General features: G+C 43.5%; 1 protein-coding gene across 1 annotated transcript in view; it reads right to left on the bottom strand.

Moving 5' to 3' along the window:
- The window catches only part of btbd7 (BTB (POZ) domain containing 7), a 110,522-nt gene that overhangs the window by 15,008 nt on the left and 82,732 nt on the right, over positions 1 to 12,782 (bottom strand). The window contains exon 4 of the mRNA XM_036985231.1: positions 2,336 to 2,544. Within this exon, the coding sequence (XP_036841126.1) occupies positions 2,336 to 2,544 (209 nt within the window). The remainder of the gene's footprint in view (positions 1 to 2,335; positions 2,545 to 12,782) is intronic.

Raw genomic sequence — 12,782 nt, 5'->3', positions numbered from 1 at the left:
CCCTGTGGCGGACACTAATCTGCTCATCATAGACCGTTTGGGCTGGGGATTTGACGATGTTAGATGCCGGAAGCTCTCCCAGCACCAGTCAAGGATGCTGCTCCGAGGCCTGGCAGGTCCCTACACAGCCTGGGGTGTATTCACTAGGAACCAAGCGGAAGCAAACGGGACGAAACGGGGAGGTACCTACCATAATTTGTCCAATTGAAATTGGTCAAGGTTTGCTACGGTCAGGTGTGCACTAATAAATACACCCCAGCTTAATCTTCCTCACACGAACAGCCTAGTCTTCCAAGGGTGACTTGACATTATCCTCTAAAAGCACCCAGGCTCGCAGCGCACACAAAAACACGGCACTACCTGCAGAGCTTTCTGTAAGCTAGCCTACATCTCAAAACGTCTCGTCTGTGAATGTGGGAATGTGGAAATGTGTTGCATTGCGGTTACTTGGCACTCTGCTTGTGTGCGTTTAGAAGACTGAAATGCCACCCAAGGTCCTCATAAACTGGTCTGGTCTTCAAACAGTTAGCCTATTTGTATGCCACAAAGAGCCCTCATAAAACAGCCTTGTCTAACAGCACACGACCACTAACCAGTCCTAATATCATCTATCATCATCAACTTCTACAAGCAAATCCCCCCTCATATCCAGTCTATTTCCAAAGAGCTCAAAAGCATATATATTTCCCAGCAATGAAGCAGAAGCCCGTCAGATACTCGTTAAACACCTACAGTATAATCAATCATGATACACTGGCACTAGTAAGAGATAAGAGGGAGAAGAGCGAGCGAGAGAAAGGGGGAGGAAGTGAGTGTTCTGAAGGACCATGCCAATTCCACCAACTCCCCAATTACCCTCTGGGCACACCGCCTCTCCTGCCAACTCACCATACCCGTCTCCTCTCTGATAATGACCTTTCCGCCGTGTCATTAAAAGTTTGAATCAGGAAAAAAATGTCTGTTTACATGGGAGTGGATACAGGATCCTCGAACATGGCGTTAGCTTGTAAACAAAAAATGCCTCTATATTAGCACCAGTTTCTCACTCCAGTCTAGGTAGGGTGTCCAATCAAAAACGCATATTTTGACCAACGGGTAAAATGTTAATCGTCAATCGTGTAGATACTCCTCTAAGAAAACCAATGGTCTAAACCTCATATCTTTATCATATTCCGGTAAAAAGCTACAGGACTTTTTACCCTTGTAGGACGGCCAAGATTAGGGTAACTAAATCAATGGAGGCCAGAGAAAAAAAAGTGGTACAAAAAGGAACCCCCAAAAATATGAGTCAGCTAGGCTGGATGCTGTGCTAGAATTAAGGCTCATCGTTGAACTCGTCATCGTTCTTCTCGAATCCGGAGGACATTATACAATATAGAGGTAAGATGGATATTGATTTTGAGACGTATGTAGTATTTTCATATTTAAAGTATATGCTTTTCTTATTAATGCGAAATTCCTGTTATATTTCCGAAGACTTAAGAAAAACAAGCGTATCGCTGAAATGCCAACCGAGCCCTGAGCGTACCGCAAGCTTTTTGTTTCCAAAGCCTTTTACTTTTAAATCAGCTCGTGTCATGTTCATTTGGCTGTTTTATTATCGGATGTATTAGGTTACGAAAACCGACTTTTCAGATATAATGTCAATACAGTATGTTTGAGAGTTTATTTTTCATTGTGTTGTGCATGCCTGAGTTAAAGTGCCTTTTCACGCGTTTGAAGATTGTATAATGCTAACATCCTAGCCTTTGTATTTATTGTCAAATGGATTTCACATATGACGCTACGATTTTCCCTTTGTAGAATTCCTTTGTTGGCTGAATATATCCATAGCATTTGGTGGCAACAGTCTGGAACAGGGACCACAGTATCTCCTGCAAGACCATCGGATTCAACCAACACTGGTAAAAATTAAAGTGCATTCTTACCAGATTTGGTTTATTGCTTATTTTCCTGTTCTTCTCAAAATTCCAAGGTCTATACTTATGAACACTTGTTTAAACTCTTTCTCGAAAGTGGTATTTGCTAGCTTTCCCATGAGATAACGTGGCACACTTAGCCACTATGCTAACACGACCAGCATGATTATTTCATGAAACAAATTCCGCACCAGCCAATTAGACTCTAGGCGGTATAGGCCTAGCCAACAACCAATAGAATTTATTAAAATAGGTCAACTTGGCCACCAGAGGGATGTTGTAAACCTCCAAATTCAAGGTCTAGTTAGTTCCGCTTGGTTTGTAACAAGTGTGCCAATATATATGACATGATGCATTCTAAACTGGCCTACTAACGCTAGACAAAGCGAGTGAGTGAGTGCATGCCTGCCTCTCACCTGCAAATAGTCTGACTGGATGGCAGCCACCAGGTGTTCCTTGCCCAGTTCGTAGAGCACGTCAGAGGTCATGACCTGGCTGAACTCCTCACACAGGAAGTGCATGGCCTGCCGGTGGACCCACTTTGAGCCGTAGGGCTGCGAGCTCCACTTCAGGATGGGCACCACCGTGTCCAGAGAGATGCTCTCCACCACAATGTCCTCGCAACCTGAAGACAAAGGGATAGGTGGGTTTATGAGGACATAAAGGGGCAAAATTGTAATATTTTGAAGGTTTTGCTTTCCATGACTGCAATATCTTAGTACTACACGTCACTGTCCCTGAACTGAATAAAATGGTCTGGTAACTGAAATGAATATAATACAAAGTCTAAAGCCAAGGACGCCACTGTCATTTATAACATTGAGTACTGCAAATGTTAGCACGAGAGTGAGAGAAAGAAAAAGGAATTGAGTTACAGTGGGACCAAAAATACATACACATAATAACGACATTATAAATATTGATAGGAATGTATATCTGAGAAGAATTAAATGCTACAGTGGGGATCAATTAATAATTCACTCGATTGCACACACTGCTGTAGGGTAGTAGTGTTCCACACACAAAGCAATCAATCAATCTCAGAATATAATCTGAAAGTTACTAGTTCTCAAAAATCAATGTTTACATTTTAGTGATTTAGCAGAAGCTCTTATTAGCAGTTAGTGCGTTCATCTTAAGATAGATAGGTGGGACATCCACATCAGTCAGTCAGTACATTTTTCGTCAAATGAGTTTTCAACAAAGTCAGAGCTAGGAAGGGTGTTAGTTCACAAAAGTCTTGTTTTTTCCTCTCCAACACCATCCCTCATCTCGCTTTCCACCCTGACTTTGTTTAGTAACCTTTGTGTCAAAGTGTACGTACGGGTGTGTATACAAGTCATTTTTGCAGTTCATCTAACACCGTAAATCTAACAGACAATGGCAAACTTTTTAAAACGATTTGCAATGGAAAGTTAAAGTGTGTGTTTCTTATTGGACAAGTCAAGATAGTCCCTCCCTGTTCCAGTTCGTTTTGTTCCATCAGGTGCCAAATGAACACGACCCAGACCATTTTCTGTCAACATCTAAGGTGTTACACACATTGAGCCATGCGTCACATATCATTTCAGAGAGACTGACAGAGCTCATAAAGCTCTGTGGCATGCGTAGGACACCACAAATCAGTCACACATCAACTGACTTCTTGGTGATCTAGGAGGTTGCTCAGAGCTGTATGCTATTTAAGCCAATTGAACCATTAGTCTAATGTTCACTGTTGCTAAAAATCTGTCTGACAGTCCTACTGAGATCTGTGGTGGCGATTAGCAAACTAGCATGTCTCCTTGGTGACTAGGTCCTGCGGTGCGTTAGGGAAAATGCTAGTTGATCATGCAAACATGCTGGTCTCGTTAGCTTAGTCTGTAGACTTGGACACAACCTGTTTGGCTGCTGACACGCTCGTGGCTGTGCACTCTGGTGTTGCTGATGTGGTGGGACCACACTGTTCTTAAATGTCAGCTCAGCGAGCTGGCCCCGAGGCTGGGTATGACATAAGTCATGCAAGGTCAGCGCTCTTTGCCGTTCCACAAACTTGCTCTAGAGTTTCTAGTGTGCTCCTAGCACTCATTGTAGGGTGTTCACCCATAAATTGATTTCATTAAATGTTTATGAAAATATGTTCAATAGAGATGGTGTATTTCTGAGTTTTTCCCTTTTAAATCAACATTCAAAAAGGCATTCGCACGTCTGAGCTATCTTTTTTGCAGGTGCATAGTGACAGTTGAATAAGATGAGAAAAAACAAGAACCCCCCCCTTTAAATCACCATAGAAACAGCCCTTGTCAATGTTGATTGACCGGGCTTAGAGGAATAGAAAGCCACGGATATGGAGATGGTATCAAGTTTTATTTATGATTCAAAGCACAAAAACGTCTCCAAACGTTACCACCTCCCAACGCAGAAACATGGAAGAGAAACAACCAAGCTGTGCATTAAAAATTAACAACGGTCACAACAAACGAACGTTCTCATGTAATACTGTTAAGTACAAGCATATTAAGGTTATAATATTGTAGAGAACAATCTAATAATGAATTGTGTGAATAATAATGACAGGTTTCTTTAGCCTATGTTTAGACAATTTAGTAGCACCCTCTTGAATTTACCGGTATTTCACTACATTCTAGAGCAGTGAGTGAACGCCCTACTTCTTGTTATTACTGAAATATTAATGGAATGATCCACTGCAGGTCCACTGCTGCCTGATACATTGCATTATTAGCCCTTTTAAGTTACACAAAGTTCCTATAAGGTTAATTAAAGTATCAGTACTTTGCAACTCCTTAAATGTTACCCTAAGAAATGTCACAGATTTTTTATATCACTCCTTAACTAAAGGGCAACTGTACATTACCAGTTTTTCTTACACTGAAAATCATTCCTAAACAAGCTTGTGGCTCTATTCTTAAAAACGTAAATCAGTATTTTTCTCCCACTCCTCTCCAAACAGACACCCACTACTATCATGGCTGCTGGATCAATACTTAAACTTTACTCTCGTCATATCTCACTGCAGGCCAGAAGAAGAAAAAAAATCTTGCAACTGTAAAACAAATAAATTATGTTGGGGAGTTTTTATTTAGCTCTTTCTTTGTTTATAAAGGGACGGGGGAGCAACGAGAGCATGCGGCGTTGAGGCAGTAAAACGCTAAGCCATATTGCTGATATCAGAGACCTAAATGAAAATGTCACTTTAGTGATGGGGTTGTGGAGCGCCCCGCAGAAAGCTGGCTTACGCTTCTCTGCTCTCCTGGGGAGGGCTGTGGATGAGGAGCACTAGCTTGTGTTTCTAATACAGTGGCCTGTAGTCCAGTCCATCCAACCTCAAACGGAGTATTTCAGCAGTGAAGAGCCTGTGTATTGTTTGATTATAGATGAACTCAGATGACCTGGAACAACTGGACCTGAGAAGTCTTCAATTCCATAACTTAATTGTCCCAGTACGGAAAAAATAATTGTGTAGGCAGGACCTCACAAAAATACTACATGTACTGTATACACCAACTATTCACATTTCAGTGATAGTTACCGGTTTTGTTTTCTCCATTTGAAAATGGTTCCATGGCTTTGAAAACACCTTTTGCTCACCAGAAACCAGAAGCCTGACATGTGAAGCAGCAGCAGCAACACCCCTGGCCCCTGCAGTGTTTATGATAGGAATTGAAGATGTACCAAAAGATTATTGCGGGCATCAACCAACTGAGCTGTGACTACAGCCTAATTTCAAGGTAGAGATTAGAAGGAAAGATACACGATGGGGTCTGATAGTGACTCGCACAAGAAGTCTCCCTGTCTCTTAGACACACACACACACACACCTCACAGGCATGTAGAACATATATGCTGTTAATCCCATTATGTTCACTCCTTCGTTTTCATCAGCATGACGGAGCAAATTAACTGGTCTCACTTCAAGCTGTGTATTCCAGATTTATAACAGCTGTTGATAGAGCCAAAACGGTGTATCCTGCCCTTATTATGCAAGCTCAAAGTCGTCAACACTGACATGTTGAAACATTCAGAACTTCCCGGGAAAACGTTTTTCAATCACAAGGCAATAAGGTTTTCATTTTTCACCTGTGGTCAGTCAGTGTAAATAGATGAAAATGACAACTGCGGCTATTCTGTGTTGAGTGGTTAAACAAAATGATCATTTGAAACAGGTCCTGCTACATCCTTCATTTTGAGTTATTTATGCAACTTTAGTTGTGATACAAACCTCAGAATGTATTAGAACTCAAAACATATAGACTAAGGCTGCATGATGCGACTAACGATAACTAGAAAAAAGCTGCATGAAAGACATGCTCTGCTGAGATTCTTGCGCAGGCTGCACACACTTCAGTCCCTCATTCACAATTTGACAAGCGCTTGATAACATTCTCACCCATCAGACGATTCACAATTTAACCTGGTCTTTACATATAGCCTACTAATATAGACCTGCTAAAGCTGCCCCGGTACACTGTAAGTACTGTTATTTCGAAGTGGAAACGTCTAGAAGCCACACAAGCTCACAGAACGGGACCGCCGAGTGCTGTAGCGGGTAGCGAGAAAAAAAATTGCCTGTCCTCAGTTTCAACACTCACTGTCTAGTTCCAAACTACCTCTGGAGCAAGGTCAGTGGAAGAACTGTTCGTCGGGAGCTTCATGAAATGGGTTTCCATTGCTGAGCAGGAGCACAAGCCTAAGATCACCATGCTCAATGCCAAGCGTCAGCTGGACTGTTGTAAAGCTCGCCGCCATTGTAATCTGGAGCAGTGGAAACCATCTGGCAGTCCGATGGACAAAAATGGATTTGGCAGATGCCAGTAGAATGCTACCTGCTCGAATGCATATTGCCAACTGTAAAGTTTGGTGAAGGAGGAATATTGGTCTGGGGCTGTTTCTCATGGTTTGGGCTAGGCCCCTTAGTTCCAGTGGAGGGAAATCTTAACGCTACAGCATACAATGACATTCTAGATTATTCTGTACTTCCAATTTTGTGGCAACAGTTTGGGGAAGACCCTTTCCTGTTTAAGCATGACAATGCCCCCGTGCACAAAGCGAGGTCCATACAGAAATGGTTTGTCGAGATCGGTGTGTAATAACTTGACTGGCCTGCATAGAGCCCTGACCTTAACCCCATCGACAACCTTTGGGATGAATTGGAACACTGACTGCGAGCCAGGCCTAATCACCCAACATCAGTACCTGACCTCTCTAATGCTTGTGGCTGAATTGAAGAAAGTCCCCACAGCAATGTTCCAACATGTAGTGAAATGCTTTCCCAGAAGCGTGGAAGCTGTCACAGCAGCAAAGGGGAGACCAACTCCATATTAATGACCATGACATTGGAATGAGGTATTCAACGAACAGGTGTCCATATACTTTTGGTCATGTAGTGAGTGTACAGTGCATTTGAAAGTATTCAGACACCTTGAGTTTCCACATTGTTATTTTACAAACTTATTCTAGAATGGATTCAATTGTTTTCCTCATCAATCTACACAATACCCCAAGGTGACAAAGCAAAACATTTTATTTTTGTATTCAAAGGCACACACCTGTCTACAGTGGTTCGTCCTTTAAAAGTTTGTCCTTTAAAAGTTGTACTGCAGCACAGCTTGCATGATGCTGTAGAATTGAATGGCACGCTAGAATTCTATGGCACGCTAAGTGTGAACCACTGGTACCATTAATGCTAGTTAGTGCTAGTTTGACCACCAGAGGGCATCTTTGAGAAGCATTTGATAGCTTTCAATAGTGGCTGTACTGGAGAATGTAGGCACATGGGAGACCGGGGTTCAATTCCCCGACGGGGAGGAAGGAGTAGGCTGTCCTTGTAAATTTGAATTTGCTCTTAACTGATTCCATGTCTGTTATTTCATAGTTGTGAAGTCTTCACTATTATTCTACAATGTAGAAAATAGTAAAAATAAGGAAAAGCCCTGAGAAGGTGTGTCCAAACTTGACTGGTACTTGCTTAATTAATATTATGGTGTTTCTATTCCAAGAAAAAACTAAAAACCCTCGGTTTCCGTCAGGATGGAACGGAAAATATGGTAATGTACAACGTGACGATCGGGAGTACAGTATTGGGCTATTTAGCTAAACTATCCCTGTGTCGTGCGGGCACGTGGGAGACCGGGGTTCAATTCCCCGACAGGGATTAAGGAGTAGGCTGTCCTTGTAAATAATAAATTTGTTCTTAACTGACCTGTCTAGTTAAATAAAGGTTACACTACGAGCATAACATTTCTACACCCAGATGGAGATTCAGTGAAAATAAAAATCTCATTGATGTATCAAGACCAGTCCCCATGCTTGTCTCAGAGCAGTGGGAAACAGTGCTAAAATAGTTGTAGGCTATTGCTTCAAATCCTATTGCTTCTTACTTCAATATGCTCTTTAAATAAATAAGACCTGCACCACTTTTAGCACCACATTACTCATCACTAGTGAGACTCATGTCGCCTGCGGTAGGCCTACAGTATATCTAAAAATATGACGTGATTCTCCGCCAATAATTACATGAGAGAGTTCATTAGCAAGTGCATCGGCGATGTTGTACCCACAGCAACTATTAAAACAGTCCCAAACCAGACACTGTGGATTGATGGCAGCATTCGCGTGAAATTGAAAGCGCGAACCACTGCTTTTAACCAGGGCAAGGTGACCGGAAACATGACCGAATACAAACAGTGTAGCTATTCCCTCCGCAAGGCAATCAAACAAGCTAAGCTTCAGTATAGAGACAAAGTAGAGTAGCAATTCAACGGCTCAGACACAAGAGGTATGTGGCAGGGTCTACAGTCAATCACGGATTACAAAAAGAAAACCAGCCCGGTCGCGGACCAGGATGTCTTGCTCCCAGACAGACTAAACAACTTCTTTGCTCGCTTTGAGGACAATACAGTGCCACTGACACGGCCCGCTACCGAAACCTGTGGACTCTCCTTCACTGCAGTCGACGTGAGTAAAACATTTAAACGTGTTAACCCTCGCAAGGCTGCAGGCCCAGACAGCATCCCCAGCCGCGTCCTCAGAGCATGCGCAGACCAGCTGGCTGGTGTGTTTACGGACATATTCAATCAATCCTTATCCCAGTCTGCTGTCTACACATACTTCAAGAGGGCCACCATTGTTCCTGTTCCCAGGGAAGTTAAGGTAACTGAGCTAAACAACTATCGCCCCGTAGCACTCACTTTCGTCATCATGAAGTGCTTTGAGAGACAAGGACCATTGGTCAGGTAGGTCCACCCTACCTGACACTCTAGACCCACTCCAATTTGGTTACCGCCCCAATAGGTCCACAGATGACGAAATTGCAACCACACTGCCGTAACCCATATGGACAAGAGGAATACCTATGTGAGAATGCTGTTCATCAACTACAGCTCAGCATTTAACACCATAGTACCCTCCAAACTCATCATCAAGCTCGAGACCCTGGGTCTCCACCCCTCCCTGTGCAACTGGGTACTGGACTTCCTGACGGGCCGCCCCCAGGTGGTGAAGGTAGGTAACAACATCTCCACCCCGCTGATCCTCAACACTGGGGCCCCACAAGAGTGCGTTCTGAACCCTCTCCTGTACTCCCTGTTCACCCACGACTGCGTGGCCATGCACGCCTCCAACTCAATCATCAAGTTCGCGGACGACACTACAGTGGTAGGCTTGATTACCAACAACGACGAGACGGCCTACAGGGAGGAGGTGAGGGCCCTCGGAGTGTGGTGTCAGGAAAATAACCTCACACTCAACGTCAACAAAACAAAAGGAGATGATCGTGGACTTCAGGAAACAGCAGAGGGAACACCCCCCTATCCACATCGACGGGACAGTAGTGGAGAGGGTAGTAAGTTAAGTTCCTCGGCGTACACATCACGGACAAACTGAATTGGTCCACCCACACAGACAGCGTGGAGAAGAAGGTGCAGCAGCGCCTCTTCAACCTCAGGAGGCTGAAGAAATTCGGCTTGTCACCTAAAACACTCACAAACCTTTACAGATGCACAATCGAGAGCATCCTGTCGGGCTGTATCACCGCCTGGTACGGCAACTGCTCCGCCCACAACAGTAAGGCTCTCCAGAGGGTAGTGAGGTCTGCACAACCCATCACCGGGGGCAAACTACCTGCCCTCCAGGACACCTACACCACCAAAGATCATCAAGGACAACAACCACCCGAGCCACTGCCTGTTCACCCCGCTATCATCCAGAAGGCGAGGTCAGTACAGGTGCATCAAAGCAGGGACCGAGAGACTGAAAAACAGCTTCTATCTCAAGGCCATCAATCAGACTGTTAAACAGCCACCACTAACATAGAGTGGCTGCTGCCAACATACTGACTCCAGCCACTTTAATAATGGAAAAATTGAAAAATGTATCACTAGCCACTTTAAACAATGCCACTTAATATAATGTTTACATACCCTACATTACTCAAGTCATATGTATATACCGTACTCTATACCATCTACTGCATCTTGCCTATGCCGTTCTGTACCATCACTCATTCATATATTTTTATGTACATATTCTTCATCCCTTTACACTTATGTGTATAAGGTAGTTGTTGTGAAATTGTTAGGTTAGATTACTCGTTGGTTATTTCTGCATTGTCGGAACTAGAAGCACAAGCATTTCGCTACACTCTCATTAACATCTGCTAACCATGTGTATGTGTGACAAATAACATTTGATTTGATTTTAATTACATAGAGGCTATTTCTGTAATTCAGTGATATTTATTCCCATAGTAATTCATTATGGATCCTTAAATAAATAAACATCGGCATTTTGAAAGAGTATTTTTATCATTATTTTATTAACGAAAGCATAAAATGCCATTATTAGTTACATTGTTTTAGTTTGAATGTGCAGACTGGCACAAAGAACAGCGGGAACGTTTCCCTAGTCAGCGCCATTATTAGTGCAATGACCTTTAAAAGTGTTACCAGTGTGGCAGGGTGTGGGTCCTCCCCTCTCCCCCTTCCTCCTCCTCCCTTCCCCATGGGCTAGGTCGGTCTTCTGTGCGTGGCTCTGCGGCCCATCCCGTGCCCCCTGCCCTTGTGCCTTGAACCTTGCGCGCTTTCAGTGGATACAGCTGGAGAACTGCAAAGCAATCCCATTGTGCGCCCCTCGGGAGCCATGACCAATATGTATTGTCCTGCTAATAACAGGGTTAATAATATATCTGTGAGAATATCCAACGGGCTTTTATATCATTCTAAATAAATTTTTTGGGTGATTTTGTTTTCAAATAAAGTAAAATTAACAAGAAAAAGGCCATCCTTTAACACGGGGTGAGACATTGTTACTAATTTGTAAATAAAGCCAGTTTGTTATTTAGAATTATTTATTTCAATTTTTAGTAGGGAGAGAAACCAAAAACCTACAATCATCTCATGGGTCTCCCAGTCGAGGGCGGCACAGGTATTGAGCCAGCATCTGTAGCAACACACTGCTATGCAGTGTGCTGCAGGTGCAACTCAGGTACTGCATAACGTGAACGGTTGGGAGTGGCCTACAGTATTACAGTAAGAGCAAAACAAACCTAACAAAATAAAAACTTAGTGTAACAACAGTTTTAATAAAAAAATACTGAAGCCGTGCACAAATATTAGTTTCTATTTAGGTTTATGTCGCCCATTCCTTGTCAGACACAGTAGGACACAAAAGCATAATCAGTGCTCTAATTCACCCTTGCGCTGGTCTGGAGCAATGAAGTGGTGATGCAGGGTACCGTACTAAACCACAAATTACCTTTAAGTCCTGCAGCATAATCACAAAACCTTTAGTGGAGCAACCACTGTATATAAAGGTCCCACAGTTGAGAGTGCATGTCAAAGCAAAAACCAAGCCATGAGGTCAAAGGAATTGTCCATACAGCTGAGACAGGATTGTGTCGAGGCACAGATCTGGGTAAGGGCTGGGTAAGGTTGCCAATGTCTGCAGCAATTAAGGTCCCCTAGAACACAGTGGCCTCCATCATTCTTAAATGGAAGCAGCACCAACAAGACTCTTCCTAGAGCTGGCCACCCAGCCAAACAGAGCAATCGTGGGAGAAGGGCCTTGGTCAGGGAGGTGACCAAGAAACCAATAGACACGCTGACAGAGCTCCAGAGTTCCTCTGTGGAGATGGGAGAACCTTCCTGAAGGACAACCATCTCTGCAGCTTACCCCACCAATCAGGCCTTTATGGTAGATTGGCCAGACAGAAGTCACTCCTCAGTAAAAGGCACATGACAGCCCGCTAAGAGCTTGTCTAAAAGGTACCTAAAGGACTCAGAGCACGAGAAACAAGACTCTCTGGTCTGATGAAACCAAGATCAAATGATTTGTCTTGAATGGCAAGCGTCACGTGTAGAGGAAACCTGGCACCATCCCTATGTTGGAGCATGGTGGCAGCATCATGTTGTGGGGATGTTTTTCAGCAGCAGGGAGACTAGTCAGGATTGAGGGAAAGATAAATGGAGCAAAGTACAGAAATAACCTTGATGAAAACCTGCTCCAGAACACTCAGGACCTCAGACTGGGGTGAAGGTTCGCCTCCCAACATGTCAACGACCCTAAGCACACAGCCAAGACAACACAGGAGTGGCTTAGGGACCAGTCTCTGAATGTCCTTGAGTGGCCCAGCCAGAGCCTGGATTTGAACCCAATCCAACATCTCTGGAGAGTCCTGAAAATAGATGTGCAGCAATGCTCCCCAACCAACCTGACAGAGCTGGAGAGGATCGGAGTTAGAGTAAAGGGTATGAATACTTATGCAAATGTTGTTTTTTAATACATTTGCAAAAATGTCTAAAAACCTGTTTTTGATCAGTCATTGTGGTAGATTGATATACAGTTGAAGTGGGAAGTTACATACACCTC

This window comes from Oncorhynchus mykiss, chromosome 8 (genome assembly GCF_013265735.2).
Source record: "Oncorhynchus mykiss isolate Arlee chromosome 8, USDA_OmykA_1.1, whole genome shotgun sequence".
NCBI lineage: Eukaryota > Metazoa > Chordata > Actinopteri > Salmoniformes > Salmonidae > Oncorhynchus > Oncorhynchus mykiss.
Note: the sequence above shows the minus strand (reverse complement) of the source record. Positions and strands in the feature narration are given on the sequence as shown.